A 22,361-nucleotide genomic window follows, 5' to 3' on the forward strand; every position below is an offset into this window, starting at 1 on the left:
TGTATGATTTCTGTGTGTACAGAAGATCAGAACACTGGAGGAGATGTATCACACTAGGGCCGCTACTATTAGTAGCGGCCCTTATTATTACTATTGCTTCAATTCCACATGAACAAGTGATTATTAGTTTATTGGATGTAATGTATATAAAACAATTAAACAGAAACTTCAGTATGAGTATCAGTGTGCTGACAGGTCTAAGACCGGGGTTGGTCTGGCTGAGCCCCCTTACATCACCACTTAATACACATAGTTGCTTTTTACATCACATATTATGTTTGTATTTTTTTCATGTAATAATTCACATATATTTTAACCCCTTTTTCCAACACTCATTAATTAGTCTTACACACCTATACTTTACACTGCACTGTCACTCTTTTTCCATTTTTCGTGTGATACCCTGGGGGGGTCCTGGGCTGGACATTTGTCGGGGTGCACTGCGCCCCGGATGTGAACCCCTTAGTGTTAGGGACTGCTAGTGACAGAGAAGCCGTGACGTGGCCTAGCAGCTTCCCATGTATTTGCAAATGCATGCAACTAATATCTCTGATTTCTATGACCATATAGTTTTCATATATTGTTGCAGGTACTATTCAGTGTGCTGAGGAACAATAGGGGGTTAAACCCCCCTCCTTTTTCTACTTAGTATGACCCCTCCCTTTCATGCACCTGATTAGTGCTGCTAGATTGATTGAGCAGCTGCCATTTTTTGTTTGTTTGGTATGAGTGGCATGAAGGAGCCAGCATTAGTAGGGCATGCTGGTTCTAGTAGTGGTAGTTGGAGTTCCCAGGAGTGACTCCCAGGTAAGCTGGCTCTCAATGTGGATGCATTTATGTATGTGCCTTTATCAGGAGGCCTTACATTTGACAACATTTATATGTGCCTTTATCATGAGGCCTTATAATTGGTATATTTTACATTTGGGGTGAGCGTTCGGGCATAGGGCCCCCGGGGTTGGTCTGGCTGAGCCCCCTCATGGCATCACCACTTAATACACATAGTTGCTTTTTACATCACATATTATGTTTGTATTTTTTTCATGTAATAATTCACATATTTTAACCCCTTTTTCCAACACTAATTAATTAGTCTTACACACCTATACTTTACACTGCACTGTCACTCTTTTTCCATTTTTCGTGTGATGCCCTGGGGGGGGGTCCTGGGCTGGACATTTTTCGGGGTGCACTGCGTCCCGGATGTGAACCCCTTAGTGTTAGGGACTGCTAGTGACAGAGAAGCCGTGACGTGGCCTAGCAGCTTCCCATGTATTTGCAAATGCATGCAACTAATATCTCTGATTTCTATGACCGCTGCCGGGATTTTAACCATGCGGCCGGCGGTAAATCATACTAATCCCGGAAGAAAGGTAGGGTTTGGGTACTTACATGCTCCATTGGGCTTCCGGCGTCTGAATTTCACCCCGGTGGCAATTGAGCCACCGGGATTTCATACCCAACCCATCTTAAACATGATGGGTACGGAATGCCGATGCTCGGGATCCCGGCAGTCAGAATCCCGATTCCGGCATCCCGACAGGGTTAGGATACCAACACCTGTCAGTAGGAATCCTAACCCTCCCCCTGTCCCTACCCTAACCGTCACCGATGCCTGAACCTAACCTCCCCCCCTAGAGCCTGAACCTAACCTCCACTTCCCTGCACCCTAAACCTAACCCTCCCCCCTTAGTGCATAACCAAAACCCTCCCCTTATTACCTAACCCCTAATGATAACCCTCCCCTTAGCCCCTCTACTTACCTTCGGGTTACCAGCGATCAGGATGCCTGACAAGTATCAGGATTCTGGTGCCGGCATTCTGAGCGCCAAAATCCCCGTGGTCGAGATATTGACTGCATCCCGTTTTAAACTATACAGGTGGCTGCAGCAGGTTTTTTTTTAACATTTTGGACTCAAAAATATACTTGGACCCATTTTAATGTACCTCCAATTTAAATGCAGCAATTTTTTATTTATTTTTTTAAAACAGCTTTTTATCATTTTTTCACACTTATATAAATATGCATATAAAAGCAATTTGACATTTTAAGAACCCCAAAACGTTTATTAGGGCCACTAATACACTCCTATATTGATTACCTACAGTATGTCAGTTACCTATTTTAAGGGGTATAGACAAATTTCCCCAAAATTCACCTGTACTTTTCGCAGGTTACTCCCTGAACAGATTTCGTACACATGCTTTTCCGAGTCTGTTGTAATTGGATAATGCGAAAAACAGAAGAGCGCGTAGACAAAAGACACGAAAATGTCACACCAAAACACGCATATTGGCCGAAAACTGCTACCTTAAGTTTTCGCTTTATCGCGTCTAACTGAATTTCCCCTATATTGTGGTAAGATGCTATTAGCCATGTGTCTTTGTATTACTTTTATACCTCCATCTCTTTTGTTCATATTGTGTTTTGTCTGTTCTTTGTTTGTTAGCAGCAGATATACTATCTTTCTATTACATAGATGTATAGAAAATATGCATTTATGTAATGTACGCATTCTCGGTTTTATATCAGTAAGATTTTGTTCTCATGTCTGCATTTTCTGTCACTTTAGTCTGTGGTTATTGCATGTTTAGATGCTCATATTACATTTCTATTAAGACAGGATGGATAAGAGAGGTCTGAAATATCTACAAACAGACTTCTTCACTTACAGTACATGTACCTTCATTACTTTATTATTGGAGCTAAATACAAAGTAAACACCAATCCACAGCACAAACATTGTCTTAATAACGATGATTTCTGAAGGTCAGAGTTAAAGCTCTTGTGTAACATCTCTCTGGGCCCTGTAAAATAATTGAAGGAAATAGTTCTGTTCTTGTCTCTGAAGCGTTAGGGAATATGGATGCTCCAGATAACTTTGACTGGATGACAAAAAATCCAAGATTACATTGGCCTGAAACTACAGCATGGTCTGGTTTATAAGATCCAGTTTAATATTACGGTTCAAAATGATTGCTAAAAACAAGACCTTTTATCATTTAGTGACCGGATGAAGAGATTAGGGACATTTAAACTCCCATCAAGCAGTAGTATGGGGGTATAAACAGAATAATTTTAAACCATACATGTAATATACACCACAATATGGTTGGTGTTATTTGTTTATTTATGTCCAATATTAAAGGTAAATGGAATAACTAGTTGTAATAATCTGTTATACAAGTATATTGTATAATATAAATAATTACCTCATCGGTGCCATCTGCGCAGTCATATTCTCCGTCACACCAAAATCTGGCTGAAATGCAGTCGCCGTTACCACAGAGAAACTCTTTCAATGCACATGTCTGAGGTTCTGTAAAAACCATGTAATTTGTTAAAAATGGTTTAGGTAATAAAGGCAGTATATTTTCCCAAACTGAATAATGCCCTTTTTACTTAAAATAAATTAATCAGAACTAGTCTCCATTGTCAGTCCTGCTGAATATATCGTACAACACCAAATAGAATTATAATTATTTAAAAGTTAGAACCAAAGGATCCTGCGTAGGGACTGATGCAGTTATGTGCAGCTTGCATTAATTAAAAATAACAAAAAAAAACAGAAATTGTCACCCTATGCAAAGCAGCAACTATCTTGAGATGCGTGCCAGTCAGCAACAGAAGCATATGCGCCAGGTTTACGCCAAGCACACGTAAAAAACACATTTGCGTCACACTTGCATTCAAATCGTTAACCATTTATATGACTTGCATCAAATGCACTTGCAGAAACAACTCTCTTGTATAAAAAGAAGCTTTGTTTAGACATGTACACAGGAACATAATATACTTTATGCCCAAATGATGAAGAAATCATGGAACATTCGCAAACAGACAAATACAAGAAGTTTTCTAGAGCTTGGGATCATTATTGTCTGCTTTTTGCACAAGCTGATGTCAAACTAATAAATACATCTATCTCAGGCACATGTGTCTGCATCTTTTTACAAAGACTTTAACACAACTGTACAGTATTTAGGACTTTACAACATCTTCATCCCACCTATTCAGATGTAAATGGTAGAACCACGCAATTCTGCATAGGCACATATACACTGAAGAGCTAAAAGTCATGGGATAGGTGCCTAGTATCGTGTAGGACTCCCTCTAGCCCAGCAAATTGCAGAAACTCGACATGGCTTCAATTCCACAAGTGGACAGAAGACCACTGGACCCATGTCATCTGGTAAGCTTCCCACAGCTCCCTGAGATATGTAGGTCCAGGATCTTGAGTGTGAGTGGACATCTTCAACACATCCCATAAATGCTCGATTCATGTCGGGCAAACATGGTGGCCACACCATTTACTGGAACTTCCCAGAATGCTACTCACAGCAATTCTGGATAATTTGGAACTGAAGACACGGTACAATATCATGCTGGAATATTCCGTCGTTGTGGGGATACATGAAGTCCATGAAGGGCTGCAAATGGTCATCAAGCAATGCAACATAGCAGTTACTGACCAATGACATGTTCAGGCCCAATCCATGCCATGTGAACATACCCCTCACCATTTTGGAACTACCACCAACTGAAGTACATGGCCTCATTCATAGGGTATGTGTTACACCCAAACCCTACCATCACCCTGAAACAACTGGAGCCATGACTCATCGACTGTTGCCAGTTCTCCAGGGTCCAAGTAGCGATTTCACAAGTCCAGTTGAGGTGCTGTGTCCATTGTCGTAGTGTTAAAAGTGGTACTATAGTGGGTCTTCCGCTCTCATATACCATGGAAGCTAAAGAATGCTGCACTGACCTGCTGGATATGTGTCTGATACCTCCTGCATTGAATGTGGATATGATTTGTACCAGTGTCACTTGTCTGTTTACACAAACAATTCTGGCCAGATGCCACTGGTCACGTTCATTAGGCACCCGTGGTCGGCTACTGCGCTGTCCATGGTGGGTGGTAACGACTTTGTAATGCCTTCCCTTAGGTATTCTGGTAAACATCATAGATTGAGGAATGTTGAATGCCCACACAACTTTGGAAATTGAATGTACCATCCATTGGGCCCCGTCTGAAGTCCGATAATTCACATCACCTTGCCTTGAGCAGCCTAGCCGGAGTTCAGCTGGACTCACGAGATGTCAGATTACAACTGTGGCAGGTCTGAACATTTCCAAGACGTCATAGTATGGTGGCACCACCTACCATTAAATTTACATACTGCGATCACATGACTTTTGGCACTTCAGTGTACATATGATCATCTTTCTGGGCTTGTGTAGAGTAATTTCATGCAAGCTACCCTTCTCTTTATCAAAGCTTGGAGAGAGATAAAGTGGAGATAGAGAAAGTACCAACCAATCAGCTCCTGTCGTGTTACAGGCTGTGTTTGAAAAATGACAGGAGCTGATTTGTTGGTACTTTATCTATCACCATCTTATATATCTCAAAGCTTTGATAAATCTTTCCCTAAGTCAGTACTACTTCACTAACCAGTATGACCAAACACAGCAACACACTATTACTTTATTAGTCTGAAAATATTCTGAACAATGTGCTTGATTCAGAGATGGACGGAATCGCAGAGCCACACACAAGCGGCTGAGCAATTCCGTCCTTCTAAAATGCTAATGCAGAAGAAGGTGTCTGTAGGAACAGACATCTTCTTGCTGCATCTGCGATCCCATCACTGTGACCAAGGTTGGAGCCTGGGATCACCATTGCAGGTTGCCCCTTTGGCCAGGCTGCAGTAGCTGAAGCTTACCACACTCTGAATGGGTCCTGACAGCTGCGAGGCCAGAAAGTCTGTGTCCACCGATGCAGACCCTGGCCTCGTTGCTCCCAGAAAACAGCGGTGACAGCCACCATTTCCACGAATGGTGGCCAGTCACAACCCTGCTCCCCAAATGCTTCAGCATGTCAATAATGCCGTGGCTTGGGAGGGTCTGCAGGCGAGATCGCAGGGCCCATTCTGCACATGCAGACCACTCACCATCAGAGATGTACACTAACCATCGGGTTAACATACATCTCTTAACCAGGCCCTATATGTGTAATTTTCTCCTCAGTAATGTTATACATTATAGAGTTTTCTCATTACAGCATATACTCTAGCTGTAGAATGATAAATAAGGGGCATGAAGTATGGTTTAGCAGATGTCTGCTCTGTTAAATGTTGTTCCAGATTGTAATACTGCTCCGAGTTGGATTTTAGATTCACAGTGAAAGAATTTAAAGCTATTGTGATTGTTATAAGATGAACAGCACTTTCTACATTTGATCATCATCATCTTAGGCATCATTGGAGTAAAGTATCTTTTCTATCCATAGATAAATGCAGGGAAGGAGTTTGGGGGCTCCATTCATCTGCAAACCCCTCCTCAGCCTGCAGGCAGCTCTAATCGGGTCTACAATAGCAGTTGTATATAATAAGATTTACTAGCAATATAGCCACGACAAGCGGTATAAGGAATGTAGCAGAGCTACTGTGCATGCCCAGTGGCATCAGCATTTCCTACCAAATAGGCTGTGTGTGTGGATATGAGTGCCCGGTCAGTGCACCAAACAAAAGAGACCAGAGAGCAGCTGCCAAAAAGAAGAGACAGGCAACTTACCGTGAGGTGGGAGAATGTATACTTTCAAATAGGGATATAAGATACATGTCCAAAAAAGGGGCGTGACCTCATGGGGAACGGCCACGACAAATATGTTTTTTCCCATACGATGATGAGGGGGTACCGATCCTGATTTGTACCACTGTTATCCAGATATCATTGCCAAATACACTGTGAATCCAATGGCTGAATTTATGATACACAATATTTATGCAGTATAACTCACCAGCTTTATATGTAGGAGAGCGCTGGTAAAGCTGCACCTGCAGCAGGATTTATCCATCAGAACAGACGTGTTTAAGGCTGGAGCCAGCAGTGTAGATCATTGACTGAATGTATAGTAAGAGTGCTACTTGTAGTGTATATGCAGGAAATATCAGTGGCGTTGAGATCCGTGTATGTACCCAGTGCCAGCTCTCAACTCACTGGCAAGGGTTCTTACTCAAGGTGTGCTGGTAACACCTGGGTTGGGAATCGGTGGCTTTGTTCAGGGCTGCCATCAGAAATTGTGGGGCATGTAGCTCCATGTTTAAGGTGTCTGACTGCCATGTGAGAGGATAAATGTTTGAGTCTCGGGTATGACAGCATTTTGAAATGTGTGTTAAATAAAGGAGGATGTGACTGAAGGTTTCTAGGGAAGTGGCCAGACAGGAGGGGGAGTCGGCCAGGGAGGAGATAGGGGTGGCCAGGAGATATCGGGGATTAAAGAAGAGGAAGCTACAAATGAGAATGATTATACATAGAAAATTGACAGGCCCGAATAGCGCTCCCTGCCCTGTGGTGCCCTGTGACACATGTTGCACCACCTTAGTTAAGACACTGTGGGGTCTATTTACTAAGCAGTGTTAGGTGAAGTGAAAAGTGAAGAGTGAAAAGTGATAAGGTGCCAGCCAATCAGCTGCCAACTGTCATTTTTCAAACACAGCCTGTGAGATGGCAGTTAGGAGCTGAATGGCTGGTACCTTATCACTTTTCAGTCTTCACTTTTCACTTCTCCTAACACTGCTTAGTAAATAGACCCCTGTATTAGGTATGTATATTTACTATGGGATGTTTAAACTTTTCCTGTCCACTATATGGTATTTATATGAGATAAATATGTTTTATAAATATGTTTTAGACTCTCTCCCAGCCAGTACTATAAACCATCTATAGTGTTAATATTGTTTTACATACACTATCCAGGCTATAAAGAGACCATTTTGTACAACATGTCCAGGACACTCCCTGACTGGCAATCACACTGCGAATAAATACTCTCTCCGGGCAACTATGATAATGTACCTTGACACCTGCGCAATGTGACTGAGACGCATGCACAGATGGCCGATAATTAATGCAAAAACATCAGCATAGAGTACATCTCTGAATCAGGCCCACAGGCTTGGAAAGGGAATTGAGATAATGTGACATCAAGAGTTACAGCTATAAGTTCATATTTACTTCTTTTTTCAAAGAATTATTTATTTGACCAATAGGTCTCAAATATTTTTAGGACAATAGTGGCAATAGTGCCACTGCCTACACCATTAAAAGTAATCGGCCCATCAGAAATGCCCCTTTGGCTCCTTTGTTATAAAATAAACTGCAGATATGTCTTGTCACAGGTGGTACTGTTCAAATGCTTTCTCTTAATTAATACAGAGACCGTTTATTAATATTATGATTTAAAATAATATGTTTTGCTATATTACTTAATCATATATAATGTCACTTATTCACCCAGCACATACTGTAATACATGGTGACAGGAAAATAATTATAATTGTTTGATGTTCTGTTATTTATGCTTTTATAAAAAGGTCATATACAAGACTAATAACTGTCAGTCTCTTCTCAATTCACATTTTCCCCTGACTCTCAATACTGGAATTTTATGCCTTAGAATCAACATATAATTATCAAAGGAACTCAGAGCAATCAAACAGTAATGCAGTCATAGAAAAACCTCTAATGTTGTCTATATTGCTTTTCTATACCATCAAATAACAGCTCAGAATAATAAAACTTGCCAAATTGCTTATTGCAAACAAGTGAAATATTATCGCTTTCTCTGATTTCCTCCTCCTCTCTCTCCCTCACCCCCTCTCACTCTCCTCTCATCCCCTCTCCCACTTTCTATATATATTATATTCCATTTTTATATTAACATGTAATGGACATACCATTCTGCATGTAATGCAGCTTAGTGCATTATTAGAAACCTATTTCACTCACTGGCATATGCATTTAAAATGAATAACAAATTATAAAAATAAAAATAAATGAACAGATGACAATTTACCTCATTATTTTTATTTCAAATTTTTTTAGTCAAACTTACTTAGGAAATGAAGTATTCCTGGGGTCAAGGAACTTGTTGGAATTGTGTTTACTTATTTCTATAATGTCACTGGTTCCCGGGGAATATAAAAGCTATATATTATTTTTAAGCTCAAAAAATGACTGCCACAAATGCATAAGGCAACAGGAAGTAGGTCAGTAATATTTATGGTAATGCAGTAACCTCCAATAAAGTATGTATGAGACCAAGGCCCGTATTCAATTTGAAGCGTTAAGTCCGGATCTGCGTTAAGTTACCGCCAATGACGTCATTATCGCCTGTTTTGGTTTTACCCCGTTTTCAATTTGAAAGACTTTCCACCTAGGCGGAAAGTCAATGCAATGTAATAGGCGGTAAAGTATCGCCTATGAATGGCAGGCGGAAATAAGTGCAGAATTTGGGTTTTGGGGTGCAACGTTTCAGGAACCCCCGTGCAGCCTTCAGACAGTCCCCCAAAGGTAATCTGTGTCAAAAAAAATTTTTAAATATACTTAAGGACACCCCAAACACTGACTTTGAAAAAGGGGGTGAAAAAAAAATGTTGGGCTACAAACTTAAAAATTAGCGAATTTGACTCTAGGGGGGTCCCCAAGAATGCCCCAAGTGTTTTTTTGATTGCAGGTGTTTGCGGCAGGTGGATTTTTCATGATTTTTTCAACTTCACTTTTTCAACTTTAAATATGCTGACCCCCATTTTCAAGTACCCCAAATTTGCTAGGATAAGTTATTTTCTGGAAAAAATACTCCTGATTACTATTCTGCATCAGGTATAGAAAAATGCTATTTAGCAGCTATTGAGCCCATTTAAAAACACCAAATACATTCAGCAAGCCAAATCGGGGGGCACCATAGTGAACCCCCATGTCACAGCATCATTTTGGGGGTGTCAGGCTGATTTCTCCAAAACTGACAGTACTTTCCGCTTGTTAAAGTATCGCCGGGTCCTGTTTACGCGTACTTTCAAATTGAATAAGGGGTAAAACGTGCACACACGCGATACTTTTCCGCCTCCAAAACAAGCGAAGTCGGAGTTAAGTCCGGGCTGCATTAACTTAACGCGGCTCGGCTCCAATTGAATACGGCTCGTCATAGTGATTGTTTAATGTAATTATACTAGGTCAGTACTGGGAGTAACATTACTCCTGATCGATGCATATTCCTTTCAGGTGAAAAAAAGAAACTAATATGCGGTAATTAAATGTCACTTCCCAATGTTCCTACTTATCAGTCTGTAGGTTGGCTGTAATAAAAAAACACTAGTAGAAGGTGATGAAAAATATACAGTATATATATAAATGTCACTCTGATGGTGTATTCCTAAGCGGAATACACAGTCCGGAGCTCAGGCAGGTCCTAAGAGCAAAGTTCGTGGCCATTGAGTGTTGGGGGCTGTGTTCTGGTGGGGCAGCGTCCCGTACCCCCAGTTGCATAATTTACCCTGATGTTGCTGCGCTCACCTCCTGGTGAGCAGAGCGATGGTCTTCTGCGTCTTCTGTCCGCCCGCTGTTTGTGCAGCTATCTTATCAGTGTGTGGGGACCATCACACACTGACTGGGAGCAGTGTCCAGGCCAGCTCTCCGTGAGACTTCCAGGTTGCTGTGTTATTGTGAAACTCCGTGGCTCCTGGGTCTCAGCTGTCCTCTGAGGAAGGCTGTGAGGCCGATAAGCGTTGGAAGCTATTTGCACATCATTCACATCGTACAGATAACACACCAACCACCGCTCCCTAAAGTCTTCATGCAGTTGGTGCGAGTTGAGCAGCCGGCGGACAGCTGAGACCCAGGAGCCGTGGAGTCTTGCGATAACATGGCAACTCGGAAGTCTCACAGAGAGCCCGACTGGATATTGCTCAGTGTGTGCGTGCGGATCTTCCTTCTTATATACAGTTCGATTATCTAGGGACGGGTTACCCTTGCTAGACCCTGAAGCTCAGTCACACGCACTGATAGCAACCCCTATAACCAGTGCAGCAGTTTTCAAATATGATTTTTAGTGGATAAGGCAACAGGCCCATTTTAGGGACAGTGAAAAAATTAGAGAGATTTTGCTTAAAGGTGTGGGGATTAAAATTTAGAGATGTGTGGTTCAATTATGCTGAAAACTGAGCACTTCAAACGTTGGGGTTCTGAGCCGCATCGAGTCCCAACTTTGGTCACATTTGGGGTTCCGATTCTAACAGAGTCCTGGCCCAGGTCTGCTTTAAGTTCGGAATTTGGATTTAAAAAATGAATCTCAGGTTTTGGATTGCATGTAAGCAGGTCCAAATAAGATGATTTTAGCTGGTTTTTTGAAAGTGGTTTTGCCAAATCCAAAACACATAGAGGCTGACATCCTTCTCCCCTGTATCTGGAGAGGAAGTCATGGCCCTTATCCAGTCCTCCCCCTCTCCACCTCCCCCTTGACCCTATACCTTCACGTCTCCTTTGCTACCTCTCTCCTTGCGCCTGTTCCCATCTTGCCCACTTCTCTCCCTCTCATCTAGCACTGTCCCTTCTGCATTCAAACATGCCCTTGTCTCCCCATTCTTAAAAAACCTACCCCTGATCCTAACACTCTCGCCAACTACTGACCCATCTCTCTCCTCCCTTTTGCGTCCAAATTCATTAGCGTATTGTTTACAACCGCCTTACCACCTTTCTTTCCTTCCACTCCCTCCTTGGCCCTTTTCAGTCTGACTTCCGTTCTCTCCACTCCACTGAAACTGCCCTCACAAAAGTCAGCAACGACCTCCTTGCTGCCCAATCCAAAGGCCACTACTCTCTGCTCATTCTCCTCAACCTCCATGCTGCTTTTGACACTGTGAACCCCCCTCTCCTGCTGCAAATCCTTCACTCCCTTGGTCTATGTGACACTGCCCTCTCCTGGCTGTCCTCCTACCTCTCTGATGATCCTTCTCTGTCTCCTCTCATTACGCCTCTTCCCCTCTACATCCTCTTACAGTAGGTGTTCCCCAAGGTTCTGTTCCTGGACCACTCCTATTCTCCCTCTATACATCCTCTCTAGGTGAACTCATCAGCTCTTTCGACCTCCATTATCATCTCTATGCTGATGATCCTCAGATCTTCCTTGACTCTCCTGCTCTCTCTCCTCACTAGTATCTCCAACTTTCTCTCTGCTATAACTTCCTGGATGTCCCAGCGATTTCTTAAACTTAATATGTCTAAGACTGAGATGATCATCTTTCCACCCTCCTGCATAACCTCACTTCCCACTATTTCTTTATCAATTGATGGCACAACTATCTCCTCTAGCCCCAAAGTGCGCTGTCTTTAAGTTATCCTGGACTCCTCCCTCTCCTTCAAACCACATATCCAGAACCTCTCACAGTCCTGTCGTTTCCAACTCAAAAATATTTCCAGGATCAGACCCTTTCTCACCCAGGATGCTACTAAGAAACTAATACACTCACTGATCATCTTCAGATTGGACTACTGTAACCTCCTCCTATCTGACCTCCCCAACTCCCATTTCTCTCCTCTCCAGTCTGTCCTCAATTCTGTCGCTCGACTCATCTTTCTCTCCAAATGCTCCCCTTCCCCTTCAGAACCCAATTCAAGGTTCTTACACTTATTTACAAAGCCCTCACACACTCCTCTCCCATTTACATCTCTGACCTCATCTCCCTTCACTCTCCTGTCCGTCCTCTTCGTTGAACAAATGCATGCTGCCTCTCATGCCACTGATTACTTCCTCCCACTCCTGCCTCCAAGATTTTTCCCGTGCTGCTCCCCACCTTTGGAACTCTCTCCCTCTTCCCATCAGACTCTCTACCTCTCTACAATCCTTCAAACGGGCTCTCAAGACCCACTACTTCATCAATGCCTTCCAGTTCTCATCCAACTTTCTGCTACATGCTCCCTCCTCCCTGTCTACCCTATCTGTGTCACGCCTGTCTGTCTGCCCCTCCCCTTTAGAATGTAAGCTCTTGTGAACAGGGCCCTCTACCCTCGTGTTTCTCCTCACTTTATTTTCATCTACTTCTTACTCCCCACTAGGGCACCTAACACTTGGTTGCTTATGCTCTGTTGCTTATTTGGGTGTTATGGACACCAATGTATCAATGTATATTATCCTTGTCCTAACTTTTTTGGTTATGTACTTTGTAAGGCGCTGCAGAACATTTGTGGCGCCATATAAATAAACGATAATAATAATAATAATAATAATAATAATAATAAAATAGTAATTAAGATGACTATTAAGTAGTGCTCTAGATTTTCTGCAAATTGACAGCTAGGACGTTCATGACCAATAAATATGCCCTTATAGTCAGTATCTTAAAGTGCTCCTGTCATATAGACAAAGTAGAAGCAGCCATTTTGTGTACTAAACAAATGAAATGTCTCATTCTCATGACTATGGCTGTGTGTATGTGACATGTGCAACTTAATGTTTACTGATTGTACCAATTCAATAAATGAATACAAAAATGACTATCTAGCTTGACGAATGGTAACAGAATATTTATAGTAATCACATTTCTGTTTTCAGGAGTCAGGTACACTTGTTGCTGAAAGAGGCAGTAAGAAATGGTCATACATAAAGCTAGAAGTGTGTATGAAATTATGTGTAAGTACATTTTACATCTATTGTACATGTGGGCACATAATTATGTCTCTCCAGTTTGCTCTTCTCTGACAAATACATGTCATACTGTACATTAGCCTGGAGAGGTGAAATTATACTCTCAGCTGTGCAACCAGGTCTCCACTCTGCCTGTCGGTACATGGTTTTCATGTGCTCCAAAACATGTGTATTCAAAATGCATTTGCTGCTAGAAAACACTTGAAATTGGCAAAATCATCTGAATTATATTAAGCAGTTACTTTTATATCTCAACACACTTGGAGATTGTCTATTGATAAAACTCAGACTTTCCTTTTTTACATTAATTCTCTATAAAGCTTTGGAGAGCGTTTACTAACATTTACTTTATTATCCAAAACAGTTTCATGAATGTAATATTGTGTTTCATTGCAAGTTTCATTGGGAGGAATGTATGAGAAATGTTCCACAGGTTAATGTACAATTTTTCCCATAGCAACCAATCAGATAGTAACTTTCATTTTCCAAACTTTATTACAGAAGAAAATTATTATTTATGGGGTACTCTTGATTAAATGAAGAGACAAGTGAATGAAGGTGTTATGTAGAAATTTTCTGAAAAATGACTTGTTTTTAATGGATGAAGGTTTCATGACCTAGGATTCATAGTAGCAATGTTATTTTAAATATTGGGAGTCTATTTACTAATATATTTTGTGGATAAATGTGCTATGTCCAATTATTAAGTTCTAATAATTTATCTTTAACTGTAAATATCTCTGTTTCTTCAAAAAGTAACATAAAACCTTCATCCACTTGCCACTTCAAATATTAACGCAACACACAATTAATACAAAAAATATGTAAACTCAAAAGTATATCATAAGTATGCCACTGCCAACCGGCTTACAGCTACCAGCAGAAACCCAGCACATTAGATATGTATCTTTTCCATCTACTCTATACTTTTGTACAACCTTACCTGCTTACACAAATCTTATTTTAAAAATAATATTATATGTGCATATATATTTATGTTTCTAAGCGGCATTGTTTAAAATAATTTTAACATACATACAGCAAAATGCCTTTTAAAAAGAAGTTTTTATATAATGATCTTCCTCAAGTAATTTACACATTGGTTAGGTGGTGATTCACTTGAATCAATTATATTGGCTTATTACTTCTGACCTTTAAGGTAATCAAGTGTCTAAATTTGGCACCTAACTATAATGTTTAAGTTACTATAACTAGGGATTTTCACACACAGCTCTGGACTTTGACATTATAGACATCACCCCTTGTTAATTATTGTTACCTTTGAATTTACATTTTTTTCTATTTATTGTGTACTATATTTAACTTGTGTTTTAGCTAATCATAATAAAAGAAGTTACTTTCAATATTTAGACAAGAGTGCCCCATAGAAAAAGAGTTTACTTTTCTTATCGTCTGTTATCCAGCACTGGTCCTATAACTGGGTTGGGTATGGGATTCTGGCACTCAGGATTCTCAATGCCGGCATCCTGACAGGGTTAGGATACCAACACCTGTCAGTAAGTATCCTAACCCTACCCCTAACTCTCCCTCCCCGTACCCTAAACCTAACCTCCACCACAAGTGCCTAAACCTAACCCTCCCTCCCTAGTGCCTAACCTTAACCCTCCCCCTAGTGTCTAGCCCTAACCCTCCACCTAGTGCCTAATCCTAGCCCCTAACCCCACCACTTACCATCAAGATGCTGTCAGTCAGGATGCTGGCGCCGGGATTTTGACTGTTGTCGGGATTCCGGCACCAACATTCTGAATAACGGCATCCCGACCACCAGGATTTAAACTAAATCCCCTAAAACTCTAGGGAGCACCACCAGTTATCTCTAGCTCTCTATAATATTTATAAATGTGTATATACCCCATTGAATGTTATAAATGCATACGGATTTACAATACTATCTGTCTAGTATCTGTAGATTTATAACGGTCTATACATTGACCACTATAGTGTGACTTGTGAATCCTACCTCTCCCCCATTTTCCAAGCTGTACTAGAAAAATGACAACTAGAACCTGATTTGGCACTACGGACAACTTCCTTTTGTACATAATAAACAGTCCACCAATGTATGACATGATCACATAGAATTGTATGCGTTTAAACTTGCCTTACATGTTTTAACAGCTCTATATAGTCAGAAAACAATGTATAAATTGCTTGCATGATATTATATCCTGTTAACAGCTTATTAACAAATACAAATCCAGATTAAAATAAAGTATATTACTTAATATAGGTATATACTGTGCATTAATGCTAACTCAGAGCAAGGTTATTATGGAAGCCTCCAGGTAGGAAAATAATTGAACGTAGACATTTAATGCAAGTCACTACATACTACGGGCCTGATACAGACTTGCATGCAAGTCAGCATTGCATGCATGGAACTAAAAGCAGATATTCCCCCATACACAGAGCTGTATGCCTCTTTTCAGGAGTACTAGCCCTATCCATATGCTTAGTTTAACACTTGTTATCTTATAGCACTCACTTGCACCAGTCCTATTCCTGGAGCAGAAGACACTTCTTTAAAACCGCACGTATTTGTGCTTCTGCACAGTTTCTTACTAATTTTGCTTTACTCCCATCTCAGAATCAGGCCCTCTATCTGCCCCATATTTGCAAATAAAGGAACACTGCAATATTGATAGCCCATTCCCCAATATCAGGAGCACACTTACTGCAGGATTCTTCATCTGTATTATCTCCGCAGTCATTCTGTCCGTCACACCGCCAGTGGTCCGGAATACAGTTCTTATTTTTGCATTGATACTCATGGAGGCCACATGTCTTTTTGTCTGTAATGTAAGAACAGCTGAACCATCATCTTTATTGTACAATATCAAAATCAATTTATTTGTTAAAAAAAAAGGATATGTAAAATTACTTATGGGAACAACAGTCTGAAAAAAAAAAAAATACATATATATATATTTTTTGTAAAAATATCTCCTAGATATAATTTTATGGCATTGCACAGTACTGGTAATGAGCAAATGTTGGGGCTTGTGCATGCCTCACCTTTAAGTCTTTTTTATCTCTGAAATGACCAGACACCAAATAAACTTGCAACAAAATCATACCTACTAGTTGTACTATGAGAGGTTTGCCACGCATTAAGAAAGTTGGAATTGCTGGAATCCAAAAAATATTGTCTCTATGCTTGCATAGTTTTGTTTACTTAAACTTAATAACACATTAGTAGAAGCTAAACTAGTGAAAAAAACTTATTTGTCTTTCAATATTTACAAATACAAGGACAAAATAAATCTAAAGTTTTAGATTTAAAAAAAATACTTATATTCTTTTCTTTACATAAAAGGGTGCCTCATTTCATGAATGAATGAATGTTATGGCTTTTTGTCACTCAGATTGGAAAATGTGAATGATTGAACACCATCAGCAGGGATGATTTTAGAGAGGATCTTGGGTTGGTATAGCTACCAAATAATCAACTGTATGTCATAAAAGTTTGGCCATTGGGGCACTGATTAAATTATTAAATATAGTACAATATATGGAAATATATGGAAAATATCTCTTGAAGTATAGCAGAGAATGTCATTTTATATAATAAACTGTTATTAAATAAAATAATAAATAATAATAATAAATATATTATTGCTTGCAACTTTTTGGTACTGATAAAAATATTTCATCCCTATCTGTCTACCATTACAAGAGGGTTAATTTACTAGAGTCCAGATGGATTCAATATTCCTAAACATGAGCTAATTACATCACTAGCATTTCATACCCTTGTAGCAGTATATGCTTTTTTTGTTTTTGCATCACACAGGGAAAGAATGTTTTATTGTTACCAGTACATACAAAGTTCATAAAATGGCTGCTTTCCTCCCACAATCCAAAAACATACTGGTGTCTTTTTGTAAATTGCAGTGTAATATATGTGTGATATATAAATAACTAATACATATATAACATGGAAGTCTAACAAGAAAAACGGTATATAAGAAGTAGAACTCTTGCACTCTAAAGAGAATCTACAAGTAATAGCTTATTGCACCCTGCCACCTTTTGTCCCTCCATAATAGTATCTCATCTCATACTGTACTTAGATTAGATCTTAGATCTGTTGATATACGCCAACAGTGATGTCATCATTTCCTTCAATTGGCTGTTTTCTATTGGATCATCACATAAAATGGCTAACTCCACGGTGTAGTCAATGAATACACTTTAAAGTAGTGAGGCAGCAAACTATTTTGTACCATAAGTTTCATATATAATTAGTCACCTTCACTGTGAAGAAAATGTTTTTTTTTTCTTACTAAATAACCACAGTATTTAAATTGATTGTTTTAGCCCTTGATTGGTTTAATGAATTGAACACAGTCTCTCTCAATAAAAAATGTAGGAAGCAATTAATCGAAGTAATTAACACTGCAATTCACTGAATACTCTGAGTATTATAAATGAAATGTACACAACATATATTTAAGAATTTATTGTGGAACAACAAGGACAAATGTGTGTTTTATTTTTCTGGAATTTATTCCGGCTACACACTGTGTTATTGTTTATGGTGCACATTAAATATGATACGGTTACTGCAGTTATTAGATAGTTTTTCTTGTTTAGTAAGAATTTTTCTAAAAAAAACAGCAAATATAAAACGATGTACAAAATTATTAATGTACTCTGTGAATAAAGTGACAGATTATTACAAACACCCTAAACCAGATATTGAGCTAGAACTAACTGTTTAAGAAATAAATTCTATATTCTGTAAGCATTATAATTAGGAGACTTCTGAGAATTATGACTATGTAGTTTAATAATATTCTTAGTGTTTATAAGTGTAGTTTGCAAGAAATGGTAAATAACATAAATAAGATATCCCATTGAAGTAAGGCATATTAGTTCAAATTATACAATCATAACAAAAAAGTTACTATCTGATTTTAGACAGATGCTCCAAAAACAAATCACTGTACGTTTCATCAGAATAATAAACAGTGAGACAAAACCTTTACAAAGATCACCATATGTTTACAAAGATTTACAAGATCTAGGACACTGTACTGAAAATAAAAATGAAGTTATAAAGCAATTAGAGCTAAATGCCATTTCTAGTGCTAAAAGTTAATTGCAACAGCAACAGCTATTATTGGGTGGAATAAACAGCCTCCAAACCTTTCTCTATGTCCCCACTTTTCACAATCTCACCACCATTTTGTCTCGGGTCTGGTTCTCAGAGAACTAACAACAACTGAATTTAGGGGTTCCAAGTCAAACCAAGTCCGAAATCACTTTGGTGTACCAAGTCGAACCGAGTCCCGATTCGGATGTTCTGTTTGAAGTTCAGATTTATGAAACAAACTCGGATTTTGGATTGCATTCTAACAGGTCAAATGACAACATTTTAGCTTTTTTTTATTTATAATTTTTTTTGAAATACAGATCCAAAAGTAAAAAAAAACCTGTGAGGGTGGTTTTGCAAAACCAAAACACGAAGATGAATCGGGATCCAAAACCAAAATGTGGGGTCGGCGCACATCTCTAACAGTGACATGCCTACTTTGCTGTCCTTAATATACAAGTCAGGAAATGTGTGCAGTGTTTAGATGGCAAATAATTAAAGGGAGGTTGGTACTTAGTAGAGAGAGGGGAGTGTAGCTCTATAATATAGTCTATATTACATAATTTCAAACCACATTCCCCACTGTTTTATTTCAGGTATTAAATATGCTAAAAATAATAATACTAAAAAATTTGCGAATTTAAAAATTCTAAGTGACGATTCATTACAGCTATAAATAAATAAATAAATAAATCATAGAATAGAAAAAGGAATAATGAAATTCCTAATACAGGCGCTACACAGGGCTGCATTTCTCAAGCAGCTGTTATAAAGCTGTGGGGAGCACAGCGAAACACGTTAGTTGGACTACACCCCTGAATCCTACCATTTGACTGGGATACTGAAGGAACTGCTTAATACCTGAACCAGACCTCCGGATAGTGTTTCACCACGATTTACAAGTGCATTTAACATCTGCCCACAAGACTGAAGGTGTCCACAGCCAAAGGTTTGCCAACTTCAAGGGATCCTCTATTCAAAGCTATATGCCTGATGCCATCTACTAATATAAAGGACCCTATTCCTGACGGGTGGTAATTATAACCATCTCATGTCGGACATCCTATCTAGAGGCCATATTTTCAATCGGAGGTTATTATAGGAACAGGACATACTTCAACCGTCAATTATCCATTATACAGTGGACTGATTATTATTATTATCCTTTATTTATATGGCGCCACAAAGGTTCCGCAGCACCTTACACAGCACATAAATGAGCACACAAGAAAAACAGTTTATAGTAATATAAAACAATGCAGGACAAGGACATGGTTTATACACATACAGTAGCTGCATAGCACAAGCAGCAGGACATGAGCAACCAGGTGTTAGGTGCCGTTGTGGGAAGTTAGGAGTAAATTATACTATAAAGTAGGGGCAGGAGAAGCACGTGAGAGACTAGGGCCATGCTTGTGAGAGCTTACATTCTAAAGGGTAAGGGCAGACAGACAGGGGTGACACAGAAGGGGTAGATAGTGAGGAAGGAGCATGCAGCAGTGGGTTAGAATATGTGCTGCGGAATGTGTGTGTATAAGATGACCTGATGTTATGTCAAAGTTAAGTCCTTCATTCAGCTATCTCTATGACAGAAAATAGATTTTAATTATGTGTTATTTACATGAGAGATGTACAAAATAAAGTTGTAGCGCTTTAATTATTGTGTTACATTTTAGCATTTAAATACATCCTGCTAAAAATGCAGCTATTATGGGACTGTCCCGCTATCCTAATACAGTAGTGACTACTTTAGTCCCAGCTGCTGGGTGCTATGACATGCTCCTATGAGTGGGTGCATCTCACATGCTAGACCCACCCACAAATGGGTGCAGCCATCTCCAACATGCTGTGGTCCCACAGAATGTTGCTGTATCCGGGCCCAGAATTTCTCTTGGCAACCCCGGAGGTGACAGGCAGAACCAGGAGGGAATGGGGCTTAGTGGTGGGATAACAAGACCATGGAGGGAGGGAGGGAGGTGGCTGAGAGTGGAGGAACAGGAAAGGCAGAGGAAAGAAGCAGAGGGTTGGAACGCAGACTGATGAGAGAAAAAAGGGGGAACAACAAGCGGAGGAGACAAGAGGGGGAGGACGGGGATGGATAAAGTAGAGGATTATGTGGGCACTGAATAAGGGGGGTGATTGAAGTAAGAGTGTTCATGCTGTGGACGAGGTAATAATTGAGATGAGAACTGGAGTGGAGGCTGTGTGTTGTAGGCACAGTGTAGATTAAAGTTGTTAAATGTTCAAAAATACAGATAAAAGAACAGTGCTGCTAATGTATGAGCGCAGCTCAAAAAGTGATATACAAAGAGAGGTGTGTGAGTAGTGGGAGAAGGAATTAGTTATTAAACAAATGATTAAAGTGGACAGATGTGACGCAATGGGAAGAGACAATACAAACAAGAATTTATGTAGTAAGAAGGCAAAATCAGGGGTGATGATATTTATAACTTATTTTAAATGAAGTTTGCTAGAACCATCTAGTATTTTATACTATACTTATGTATACTCTGTAATAAATATATTTCATTTTTATCAATTGTGATATATTACCGTCATCCTTTCCTCAAAAGCGCTGTCATTGTATATGTGTTTTTCTAATAAATCATAGCTGTAAATTATATGTAAATTATATAAAGTATGTAATTTGGACGTCCAATTGAATGTCCTTCAAGTCAACCTAAGCAGGTCATGTTTAAGGATTTCTGTCTGCGGAAGCAGGTGGGTTATACAGTACACTGATTTAGCATAATAAAATAACTCACCTGTGAATTAATAAATAAAGCCACAGGACATGACCTATTGGTGGCACTTGAAGGCTGGATTTGAGAACCCCTGACTTAGACCAAACTAGTAGCCAAATGCTGCATACACAAGACAAAAACGTCTGGGACTGGCAGACAATTTGGTACACCACCGACTGCAATCTGTCAGTGTGTGTAGAATCAGATTAGAGATGTGCATGGGGGTTGGGTACGGGATGCCGGTGCTCAGGATCCCAGTGGTCAGAATCCCAATGCCAGCATCCCGACAGGGTTAGGCTACCGATACCTGCAGGTAAGTATCCTGAACCTAACCATCCCTCTCCGCAGCTTAAACCTAACCCTCCCTCCCGGCAGCCTAAACCTAACCCTCCCTCCCGGCAGCCTAAACCTACACATGCAATACATGTTTGTATGTGCATGCATCATACATCATTGCTACAGTACTCTTTTTTTATAGTCTGAGGACAATGTTAGTATTGGTGCAATAAAATTATTCCTTGGGCAACTCTAAAATCAGTGATTGGAGAGAACAAGAGTTGCTAATTATCTCACTACAATTGTTCTTTTTATGCTGCATTTCCAGCAAGGTATCAACAAATGGTCTTTATGTTTTCAACATTAGTAAGATAAGTAAGTGACAAGAGATTACATTTGTCTTCTATATAATGGGATACAAAGGTTAATTTACTGTGCAGCTCTTAATTACCAGCTCAGACCTTTGACTCTCGTCTAATTGTGGAGCTAGGAGATGTGCTCTGCAAAACTAATAAATTACAGTTACTAGGTTTTTTTGTCACAGTAGGTAGCTAATTACTTTAACCAGTTTCTCAAAGTGCATAAAACTAGTCACCGCTGAGGCTAAAATAGCTGCTTACAAAGAGGCATAGATCATGCATATTTATAAAGCTCTGTACAGAATCTTTCATCAACCTGTTCTTATACTCTATAATAATTAGATACTGTCTGAAGGTACTGTAAGCTGGTCCACAGGAC

At 39.7% G+C, this 22,361-nt stretch overlaps 1 protein-coding gene across 1 annotated transcript in view; it reads right to left on the reverse strand.

Annotated features, from left to right (window-relative positions):
- LRP1B (LDL receptor related protein 1B) overlaps positions 1-22,361 on the reverse strand; it is a 1,691,377-nt gene that overhangs the window by 137,356 nt on the left and 1,531,660 nt on the right. Inside the window, exons 67-68 of the mRNA XM_088474914.1 lie at positions 16,181-16,297; positions 3,214-3,320 (exon numbers count right to left, since the gene is read on the reverse strand). Coding sequence (XP_088331040.1) covers positions 3,214-3,320; positions 16,181-16,297 — 224 coding nt within the window. The remainder of the gene's footprint in view (positions 1-3,213; positions 3,321-16,180; positions 16,298-22,361) is intronic.

The sequence above is a fragment of the Taudactylus pleione genome, unplaced genomic scaffold, assembly GCF_031769625.1.
Source record: "Taudactylus pleione unplaced genomic scaffold, aTauple2 ptg000156l, whole genome shotgun sequence".
Lineage (NCBI taxonomy): Eukaryota > Metazoa > Chordata > Amphibia > Anura > Myobatrachidae > Taudactylus > Taudactylus pleione.